Here is a 12,141-nt window from a genome sequence, read left to right as displayed (position 1 = left end):
AACGGTACAGGTCTTAATACTGAGCTGGAGTTGGGCCCTTCTTCCACTAATATACTGTAAGTACCAGTTCCTTAAGCAGATGTGTTATAAATAACTACAGAAATCCATTAATTGCGCAAGTAGAAGCATGTAATATGCTAGCAAGAAAGTTTATTGTCGTGAAAAGCAGATTTCATGGATGAACAAAATTTCTCTTTCACCCAATATTTGTGGAAGAAGGGCCCAACTCCATGGAGTTGGGCCTTTCTTCCATGAAAACCATGATTAAGTGTACATGGAAGACTATTTAGAGAGTGGATTTTGGCTCATCTTTCACACACAAGGAAGAACAGTCTGCTGGCCATAAAATGATGGGTCTAACTCATTTTTGTGAAAAATTGGAGTTGGGCCCTTCTTCCACTCAGGTATTCAAATAAAGTTCTGGAAATTTTGACTCCACTAAAAAAACTTCATTCAGCTTTAAAACTGAAAATTCTTATGCCTGTATTATGCAAATACATACATGTGTAGCAGCAGACAAGTGCATCCTTTTGATATGGACGTACACATATTGACAATTGACCAGATATAATGGTTATTGGTTAAAGGGACATGCAGACATTATGATAAACAAAATATTAGCTCAACAGCTTACAAACATATTATGCCAATTTAATCATAATAGCTCGCTTTTTCATGAAATGGTCAAGTTATTCCTTCTGTAAGAGCCTATTGGTCAAATCGGATAGTCTTTTATAAATTATTTCCACATTTGACTGCCCCGTTTGTGCTGATTTTTCTTTTCTTCTTAACTTTGAAGAATTGTTACACCAACACATTGTTTTGGTCTTCTTAGAGGGTCTGAGTTTTTGTTCAGCTGGCATCTTGAAGAAAATCGCTGTAGGCCTGTTCACAAAGTAGCCTCCTGAACCTTCACACAGATCTGCCATCTTGCTACCGATACAGGTTAACATTGCAAACATGCAAAACTGTTGGAAGTGATGAAAATCGTGTTTGTCCGTTGTCATAAAGTCCTGCATGTTCCTTTAATAAACAAGCCCTCTTGTATATCAATTATCCGCTGAATATACAAGGAACTCATGTTTCATTATAAAGATGATCTCAAATCTGTCTTTTCCAATAATGCACATGTGGCTAGTTGCTCTCAAAACAACGCAGAGGAGCACAAAATATTCTACTATACATAGACAGCACACATATACAAACACCTATGCCTCATAAAGAATAGCTCCCCTATGTAAGCTATATGCAGATTGTGTATGCTCTATCATGTAGGGCATAGTTAAATACTGTACATAATACAGGACAAACATGTGAAATACAAATAAATTGACATTGAAAATATCTACACATGAAAACTTCAAACAAGCGACAATTTTCATGACGCTGCCTGCGCTGATGAGTTATTACTATTTACACCCGTTATAGCCTCACTCGGTGCTGTCGGTGTATATGGAGGTGGTGGCGCTGCTATACCATTGTCTATGTGTGGTGGTGGTGGTGATACAATGCCATTTTGGTACGGCAAACCGGGTCCAGGTGGTGGATGTGCTGGGTCACTGGTTGGATAGGGTACTGCTGAGCCATTTGTGTTTGTGTCTTGGTAAGCTTTAGGGTACATGTCTGGTTTAGATGTCACCTGAAAATAGGAAATAAGTAAAAACAAATATAAATATGTTAATTGACAATATTCCCCAAACAAGATTACGTACAGTGTACTATTATCTATACAATGTAGTCAAGAAAAATACAAAATTTTGAACAGATCAACAGATGCTAAATATTGTATCAAAGACATACCATGTTTTATCAAGATATAAATCACAATATCATTCTGAAGTGGCATACCAACCAGGAAGGCACAGGGGGAACCACCCTTCCACCACCAGAAACACATGCATGCATCTTTCTTCAGGCATATTTCAAACTTTGATTGAAAAATTATTGTCAAAGTTGCCAATTTTCATGGGTCTAGCACAAATTTTACCAGAATATTGCTTTTTGAAGTGAGACAGTGGGACAATTTTTCCCAATGTAGTTCTGACAAAGAATTTTTTATGTTTTGACCACAACCTGCATTTAAAGTTTTTCTCCCCTCCCCTGTGCACTTCACATTCACACATTACATTTTCAAGCCAATCTTTTCATGCTGATGTTATGCAACATCTTAGCTTTCAATATCATCCTCATCTGATTTACAAAAATTGGCATTATACTCCTACAGCCGACATGACTATGAAATGAAGCCTTGTTTACTCCTACACATCGCACATGTTCTGTAATCTTTTGAAATGTATTATGTGTCGCTTGAGTGTGAAACCTTGCTTCAACATCTAGGCTCTTATTACTATTTTAAAAGAAACATCTTTCCTTTCAACTTCCTAAAAGCATTTTCCTTCTCAGTGTGTTTGATGAAATGGAAAAATCAAGTTAATTTTAAAGAAGGACATAACTGTGACCTATCCCCATGAAACCCGGACAAAGTAGCGTACATGTAAGGGCTCATATTGAAATTCCCTTACACAGGAAGGTGTGCGCCATCCTGCAGCTTTCCTGTGCCAGCCTTCTTTTGTTAAAATCCTGTGTGATTATAACACTGCAATTAGCCACTTAAATTAGGAGCGCGCTTTCCTGGGTTGTGCGATGAGCCGATTAGTTCAATTAGTTCAACAATCAATAAAATTGCCAGTCTTTGATAAACTTTTATTATAATCCTTGTCACCAGACCACTTCAAAAGGCAGGGTGTATCACTGATGCATATAATCCATCCGTTTTATGACCGAGCTTTCCTGAGGCGCGCGCTTAGCGAGGGTAATCCTGCCTTCTTTCTGTGTGAAAGCGTGGTAGGGTATTTCAATATGAGCCCTAATAAAATTTTTGAGATAAGTCCAGACTAAAATCCTCAAATTTCAAAAATAATGTATCAGAAATGAGAGTTGCTCATTCTTTTGTCTGTTAAAATCAATATTTTACTTCCAATTTCTTTTCCCCCTATTGAAATGTATCTCTAAAAGTGTCCTGGTGACTTAGTCCATGTTTTGACAGAACACCAAAATGCAAGAAGCCAGGCACACTATAGAAAACTTCTGTATTTCCTATATATCTAACCATCATCACTGTCGTTGTATTTTTTTACAACTCACGTAAGTTATAGAAAATGTGGACAAATGGGTTCCATTGTTATTTCCATTATGAAACAGTAGCGTCTCCGTTATTGCACAACAAGAACATAATGACATTGATACATGTAATTCATTTACTGAATGTTTAAATGTCACACACAGGAAACCAGATGGAAAAATGCTTTCCTGTCTTTTGCTGCCAAGTTTAACAACTGCTCACATTCACTCAAATAATTTATGTATGGTAGGAAAACTAGCTATTAAGGAAGCAGAAATTCATGAGGATTCCATTCCAAGGACATGCTTTCACTGGTTGTTACTTCTGTTACTTCAAAGAACTAGTAAATAAATAAACTCCTTGTAATTTTAATGTTGCGAGTGTATTTTTCCGTTTTTCAAGTAGTGATGTTAAATGGGTAAGGTATTATGGGTAATATCGAGGTGAGATAAACATTGTTGGAACTCGCACAGTGCTTCAATGGTGGTGAACTTTGCACTTTGTCAAAAGCACTTTGTACTTTCGTCTTGCATCTTATTTGGTCTTGGTGTGTTCACATTTTTGTGCAAGCTTGTTCTTCACATCAACACAATTCGACCCATTCTTTAGAGTTAGGATTAGATTACACGAAATAATTACATGAAGGATCGACCATTCATTCACACAGCTCTTCAATGGAGGGAATTGCATTATTCACCCAATTTCAATATCTTACCCACCATGCACTCTGTTCTGAATTATCAAAATCACTAATTGGCGTGTATGGTCTCATACTTGCACTACTGCATCTATGTATGGTATAGTAAACACAATACATTGTATAGTGCAACAGTGCATTACGGAATACACTCCTCAAAGTAATTAAAGGATCAAAAAATTTAATTCAATATTTTTCAAAAAGTTATCTTTCAAGATGTTTAAGTACCAGATGAAACAGTCATGACGAGACTTTTTAGAGTGTGGAGCATGGACAAGGCCACATAATATAAAAAGATATTTCGATTAGGTACAAGTATGGTCAAGATAATCTGGATGAAATGTTTTGATCCTTTAATTACTTTGAGGAGTGTATATAAACAATGCACTTGAGCAGTCTTTTTGCAGTTTATCTAAAAATAGCAAAACTCATCAATATCAATTGACCAATCAAATGGCAAGAATATTTGTATAACTTGTTTAACTTGACTTAAAGGGGCATTTCGTGATCCACAGCCTCATCCCCCCACTTTTCCCAAACAAAGTTAAGATTTTTACACCACTGGATACCTCTGGCTACATAAAGTTTATGTACCAAATATTTCTTGCAGATTAATTCGTTTTGCAAAAATATCGCCAAATTTGAATACAACACATTGTCTATGGAGCAGTGTAATACACATAATCATGCATAACTCGCAAACGCAAAATCGGAATCAACTGAAATTTTGGAAATAAGCTTTTTTCGTGGATATCTACTGAAAAATGTCATAAAATGAGGATGCTAGGATCACGAAATCCTCCTTTAAGACTTGGTACATAGGGCTATTCTAGTTGAAATCCATACATCTCCTTTAAAAAGATATGTCCTTAATCTCCCACACAGGAGGTAGATTTCAAATGGAGTCACCCATTCAGGTAACCCCATTTGAAATTCACACACCCTGTGTGGGAGATTAAGATCATGTCTTCCATAGGGTGCATGGATTTCAACTGGAATAGCCCATTAAGGTAAGAGTCACACCATATTACACACTTAAGTATGAGGTGGGGTCAATATAGTAAGTAGTTTTATGGTTGTAGCCAGGCCGCGACAAATTTTATTTTTTAGCTTGCCCGATCGGGCAGGCAATAGTCAAAAATGCCCGATTGCCCGAAAATTACCCATATTCCCGGCAACAATTGTCAGCAAAGTCACATCATGCAGTGCATGTAACTCGTAGTCGTAAGTACGTCGAATTTGGCAGTTTCATTCTTGCGGAAAGTTGATACATAAATGAGTATTCATGAAACTACTATAAAAATAAACATTTCATATGCATTCAATACTGTTTGTTTCTTGTGGAAAAAATGTGCATTTTATGTGAAATTTTGTCAGTAAAGTCACGGCGATTTACGTATTTTGCCAACCACTAACACGTCTCAATCTCGATGTACATGCAAATACATGGTCATTGACGTTATAAAAACTCATTATATATGCACGAAACAGTTTCTGTAATTGGCTAAACTATAGTTTACAATAGTCTCCTCCGCAGCCAGTTTGGTTACGCTCCCTCCACTGTGTGGAGGAGCGGAACCAAACTGGCTGCTGTGGAGACTATAGTTTACAACCAATACGTCACGAACGTCATTTCATTAGCATATATGTCTGGTATGGATATGAGTGCTACAATGTACATGTAGCATCGGAAAAATTTGAGGGCCGTTTCAAAAAGTTTTCTACTTGGTTTCGACTGTTTTTTACTTCTGTGAACACGCCAGGTTTGACAGAAATACTCCTTTTGGCATCATCAAGCTTTAATTGGTTTTATTTTAGTCTTGCCCGATCGGGCACAGCTCTTCAGAGTTTTAGTTGCCCGACAAAAAATTTGATTGCCCAGGGCTATCGGACAGGCGATTTGTCGCGGCCTGGTTGTAGCTATTGAACACATATGAAAGGTATATGATCTACTCCAAAAATTGCAAGTATACTTACTTCACTATATGATGGGGGTCCAGAGAAATAGCTTTGAGGTGGTGGAGCTTGTGGATACATCATCGGATGCGCTATAACGGTGTGTCCATGCATCGTAGTAGACGAGTATGTCGTATGGTTGTGATTGAGCATACCAGGTGGAGGACCGGCGGCAAGGCTGCTTGCCTGGTGCTGACGTAGGACAACTTGACGTCGACGGTAAAACCCGCAGCCACCGCAACATGACATCAAGATGAAGAATATGATGAACCTGAAATGTAGGAAGGGACAAGAATTAGTGATTGTAAGAACTTCATCATCACAGGTGGAATTGAAAACCACTGCAATGGAACATGGATCTGAAATTTATAAAGAAACATAAATTTACTGTCATCAAAGGTAGAATAGATAACCAAAGCTTTAAAAACCAATTAACATTTTATAAATTAAGCTCAAAAAGATGGAATCAGAGACTTCCTTTTGAGAGGAGTGAGAGCCAGGGCTTGAATTAACCGATGGCTGAGGCCATGGCCTCCGGTGCCCTTAGACTTGGCATTAATGCCTCAGAACTGCTTTAAGTTTCAAAGCATTCTTCAGCACTAAATTGCATTGGTGCCTTTGCATAGAATTTGTTGATGGCCTTGAAATGGGTGCCCTTCAAAATTCCTAATTCGAGCCCTGGTGAGAGCAATCCCCCCTGCAGCTCCTCTTTACATTGCATTTGCAAGAGCAATTTATAGCTCATCTTGATAAATCGTTTAACTATTTATGCTTTAATGGCCACAGGTGCAAACAGCTCTTCTAAAGCTCTACTTGAAGAGGGCAGGAGAGCATTTTACAGTTGCTAACTTCATTTGCTCAAGATAGTCCCTGTAGATTCTACAACCAACGCAACATGACATTAAAGATATGGTAAATCTGAAATGAAAAGGTTATATCATTCATTACAAGCAGTCGCTACATGTATCGGCATAGTATTATTTGATGAGATTTTTTTACTTCGGAAAAGTGACCACTTGATACATTGATCAAGAGTAACTAGCAGGCTCATCATCATAAGTGAAGTGGCAGATTTCAAGGCAACTTGAGCACAAGTAGTAGGTGCAATTTGACATGTCTGAATCGACCACTAACATTTGCACAATTTTGATCTCAAGTCCAGCGCTCTGTGGCTCTATTGCTGCGATTGACACCAGGGCCCAGGGTACTCGAATTTCATTTTGACAGGGGTGTACTGCTGTAACTCTGAAACCACTAGCAACCCATGTTTAGGGATTTTTTACCCCCCCCAAAGCGACCAATTTTCTCAAATCAGGACCCATCTTTAGGGATATTTTTCTCAAATCAGGACCAATCTTTAGGGATGTTTTTCTCAAATTGGGACCCATCTTTAGCGATTTCCTTCAAAAAAGCGACCCTCTAGTGCAACACAACCCAGGGCCTCAAATATATAGCAACTGGCCCACCACAGCCTTGGTGGCCTCCCTGAAATATGAACCATGATTAGCACTTCTACATAACATCAGTACCAATATATCATGATCACCCCCAAGGTTTACGAGGACATAATTTACCGAAGATTCGCTCAAACATACTTGACTAATGCATTCAATTCTTGGATGATAAGTCATATGCTTCCTTTTCATATCCACTGAGTCTACTAGAATTTTGTAAATGGATATTTTCATGAGTTAAAATTCTGAGCATTATCAGTACCACTATCATCTATTCCAATTCCAGCGACATCTCATGCATATTTTTCTGGGAAGGATAAGGCCAATGTTCACTGGAGGGGTCATGAAAACTAGCATTCCATTTTTTATTGATTTTTGAAGTAAAAAGCTAATACTTAATTCAATGAATCCCTAGGTCTGTGGAAATTAATGAGGTATCACAGGAGCTGGAATAAATAATAATCCAAAACCAAACCAAAATGGGTCAGATTTCTAAACTAAAACCCTTAACATCAGCAACCCAGTCTATTACGACATGCTGGTATTTTAAATGCCAAAAGCATTTGTGTCATCATTATCATCTTCCGTGTAAATAGATTTCATCCCAAAATAAACACATCCATCTACTTCTCTGTCTCCCTTGACGTGGCTCAAAACCTCTGATACGCCTACACAAGCCTGTTTACCATTCATAAAAACGCTATATAACTAACCCTATGCATGTGGCAAATAGATTCTGCTATGGCTGAAAGAGATTCTTTACAATGTTTGTCTGGAAAAAAAATCCACTAAACCAGTACTAGGCATGTTTGTACTCATTTGAAGGTTTTCTCAACTATGATTACAAATCGCACCATGAATTCAAAGTAATTTCCCTCCTCACATAAAATTTTAATTTCAATTTTGTTTTTTTAAGTGCAATCACGGGTAGGTAATCAAAATGCTAATATTATGACCTTCATCATCTAGAATTGATATTTTTACAGCGTTCTACATCCTACTAGTTTTTCATCGGGTCTTCTCGAGCTCTAATTGGCAATTAAGTGATCCTTCTTTACATAAATAAGTAAGGTGCGTCTAACCTGTGTATATAATATGTCTGCGTAAAATGCCAAATTGTTCATCCGTAATCCTAAACACCGCAAATGGGACTAGTGTCTGTAACCAAGATAGTTTACCATCCTCCAAACTACAAGTACTATTTTAAGTGTATTTTTCTTTGCAAGGCCCGCTCCAACTTTTTTAAAATAGAAATACTTCTTGTTTTTATCAAATACAATGTATGTATTTAATGAATAAAATGAGTGAATAACAAATATAAAATGTCCTTGATACTGTCAAAATTTCAAGGGTATTTTTCGGTCGGTCGCAGAGGGCAACCAAACATTTTTTTTTTTGCCTCCCAATTTTACAGTTGCTCCAGAGGCATCACAAATGTGATGCGATCAAGCAAAATCAGTCGGAACTCGGAAATATTAAATTTTCCATTTCTTATAGGATAGTAAAAAAATTTACAAATCTAGATTTTGCAGAAAACACCACTGAAATTGAACACCCCGTTCCAAAGATATGAGCAATTAAAGAGTTTCCAAAACAAGAGGAAACAAAAGGAAATATTTCCTTTGTATGGCTATATCTCAAAATCAATATTTCCAAGTTCCGACTGATTTTGCTTGATCGCATCACAAATAACACTACTCTCGACTTATTGCACATTTTTCATACACTCTTAGATAGAGAGAACCAATCAGAGCAAGCGTTAGAAAAATCCAAACAATGCATTGATTGTGTCTATTGTGCACTGCACGTACTACGCAGTGCTTTCGCACGTGTTCGCGTCCCATAGGCTTAATTCCTTTTCCGCGGGTTGATATTTGGTTCTATTTTCCAACATTTTTAGTGATAATTTTATTACAAAATCTCTCGTGTATGAAATACGGGGCACGTGCACAGCATTAGATGCATCAACATCGGCGTGCATGCATTAATTTGTCTAATTTCTCTCCCAACAAGTAATACGCGTTCAAACCTATAAACAGTGCACAAATTTTGAATGATAAAGGGCAGCTATTGAATATGATGCAGCTTCTCCTCACTATGGACCATAATGGCCTCATCCCAATAGCATCGTTCAATAACCTCAATTAAACAATCATAGTGCTAAATTAGACCTAAGTTGCAGAGTATGAGTTTTTGTACCCAAATTTTCAAAGGTCATTCAATGAACGTGCAAATGTATTAGGGTTAAAAAACTGTGCCTTGATAGATGAGCATGTTGTGGATCCTAGTGCCTGTACCAATATATCCACCCACACTGAATAATATTACTATATTTCAATTGGTAATTTCAGCCTCTTAGGCACCGACTGACCACTTCAGATTCAATTTCACATATGATACAGAGAATAAACATCAAGCAATGCATTAATTACAGTAAAAACAGGTCAACCTGCATGTTATTTGATAAGGTTTTGCATAATTTCTACCAAAGTGACTTACAGAAATTGTATATTTTATTTAAGCCCAGTATATAGTGTGATGTTTCGTGTGTGTTTTGCTGTACCAAAATTGCAGCATTGGTAATTTTGTTGCAGTGCTATTCCACACTCGCAAGAAAAAAAAACAGAAAAAAAAGATGAGAAGAAAAGAATGGAGTCCTGATGAATGTTTGCATCAGATTATCTAATATGGTAGCAAAGAACTGAAAATAGAATGTTAATACATGTAGCCAGTAGCAACAGAAAACAAGAGCACCAATGGTACTGTGGCTCTACGCTTCTTTGGTGGGAAAGCGATTGTTCTTGAAGTCGAATGCGCAACAGGTTGGTAGCTGACCCCTAGGTGACACCAGATGACCCCGAAATGACCTTCCAAAAATTTGACCCCAAATGTTGACTGTACCCACCAAGTTTCATGCCCATACGACAGTTTTTGCTCATTTGACCTCAGATGACCCCTGGATGACCTCAGTTGACCTTGACCCACTAACCAATACAAACTTAATTGTTCTTGCACCCACCAAGTTTGAGGAACATGCTACAGTATTGCTACCCCACAAAATTTGGCTCCAAATGTTGACTGTACCCAGTTTCATGTCCATACGACAGTTTTTAGTAATTTGACCTCAGAGATAACCCCTGGTTGACCCCCGGATAACCTGAAATGACCTTCCAAAAATTTGACTCCAAATGTTGACTGTACCCACTAAGTTTCATGCCCATATGACAGTTTTTAGTAATTTGACCTCAGATGACCCCTGGGTGACCTCGAATGACCCCGAAATGAGCATCCGAAAATTTAACTCTAAATGTTGACTGTACCTACCAAGTTTCATGGCCATATGACAGTTTTTAGTAATTTGACCTCAGATAACCCCTGGGTGACCTTGGATGACCTTCCATAAATTTGACTCTAAATGTTGACTGTACCCAACAAGTTTCATGGCAATATGACAGTTTTTAGCAATTTGACTTCAGATGACCCATGGGTGACCTTGAATGACCCTGAAATGACCTTCTGAAAATTTGACTCTAAATGTTGACTGTACCCACCAAGTTTCATGCCCATATACAAGTTTTTAGTGATTTGACCTCAGATGACCCTTTGGTGACCTCGGATGACCCTGAAATGACCTTCCGAAAATTTGCCTCTTAATGTTGACTGTACCCACCAAGTTTCATGCCCATACGACAGTTTTTAGAAATTTGACCTCAGATGACCCCTGGATGACCTTGGTTGACCCTGAAATGACTTTCCAAAAATGTGACTCTAAATGTTGACTGTACCCACCAAGTTTCATGCCCATACGACAGTTTTTAGTAATTTGACCTCAGATGACCCCTGGATGACCTCGGGTGACCTTAACCCACGAAACAATACACGCTTGTTTTGTCTGGGGTCAAGATGCACCCACCCACCAAGTTTGAAGAATGTGTGACCCCCAGTCTCTGAGAAAATAGGTTTTCGCCTGTAATGCACAAATTATGCAAATTAAGTATTTCATAACCATACTTTGTGCTCAAAATCGAATCAGGTAGAGACCCTCTAGTCATGCTACCCCCTATCAAGTTACATCATCATATCGCTAAGGGTTCTTATGGATCCCCATATACAGCTCCACAAGGCGGATTTCTTCAGATTTCCAACCATATTTATAGAAGTGTTCCGCATAAATTATGCAAATTAACAACTAAATGCGCATAATCTTTGCCAAAAAACTAACCAGGTGATCAGCAGGTGTGTATCGTTCCCAGGGGTAGCGCTAGAACTAAACACTCCAGTGTACGCAGGGACCCCCGAACTTGCAGAAAATTAAAAAGTAGGGGGTCCGGAGGTAGAGTTTGGCGAGTCCGATTTGCACAAATGCAGCATAAATATGCCTGCAATAGCGCTAGATTGAAAAAACTGGGGATCTGCAGGGACCCCTGATCTTGCAGAAAATGTAAAAATAGGTGGTCCGAACTCTATTTAGGTGGGTCCGGGACCCCAAAAAGCAACCTAGCGCTATACCCTGATCGTTCCTGCCACCAGGTTTCGCTACCATGCGCCCAACGGATCTTCAGATCTTGCTATCAATTTATGCTGATTTTCGCATTCACCGAAAACATACGGTTACGGAGCAAACTTGGATATGCTTCCTCCCTCCAAGTAGCGTCGTCGTTAGTCTTACGGTTCCCCCGATACAGCTCCGGACGGACACACACCCCTCCCCCACACACGGACAGACAGAAATAGTGATTACTAAGGCCCATCCTGAACGAGGTATCGTTACATGAGACCAGATATAAACATAGTTCAGACGAGACAAAAATCCAAAGCTTATGCTTACATTTACAACATTACTTTAATCAAATTCGGAAGACTGAACAGTCACTTCCGGGTCCATTTTATCAATATCTGCACCATTGATCCAT

The 12,141-nt window shown here is 38.5% G+C and overlaps 1 protein-coding gene across 3 annotated transcripts in view; it reads right to left on the bottom strand.

The window, feature by feature from the left end:
* Positions 1 to 55: 55 nt before the first annotated feature.
* Positions 56 to 12,141, bottom strand: part of LOC140150725 (uncharacterized) — a 39,302-nt gene continuing 27,216 nt past the window's right edge. For all 3 annotated transcript variants that reach the window (XM_072172823.1, XM_072172822.1, XM_072172824.1), the window contains exons 5-6: positions 5,796 to 6,045; positions 56 to 1,639 (exon numbers count right to left, since the gene is read on the bottom strand). In XM_072172823.1, the coding sequence (XP_072028924.1) occupies positions 1,379 to 1,639; positions 5,796 to 6,045 (511 nt within the window). In that variant the 3' untranslated portion in view covers positions 56 to 1,378. The remainder of the gene's footprint in view (positions 1,640 to 5,795; positions 6,046 to 12,141) is intronic.

Source organism: Amphiura filiformis, chromosome 4 (genome assembly GCF_039555335.1).
Source record: "Amphiura filiformis chromosome 4, Afil_fr2py, whole genome shotgun sequence".
In the NCBI taxonomy this organism is placed as follows: Eukaryota; Metazoa; Echinodermata; class Ophiuroidea; order Amphilepidida; family Amphiuridae; genus Amphiura; species Amphiura filiformis.
Note: the sequence above shows the minus strand (reverse complement) of the source record. Positions and strands in the feature narration are given on the sequence as shown.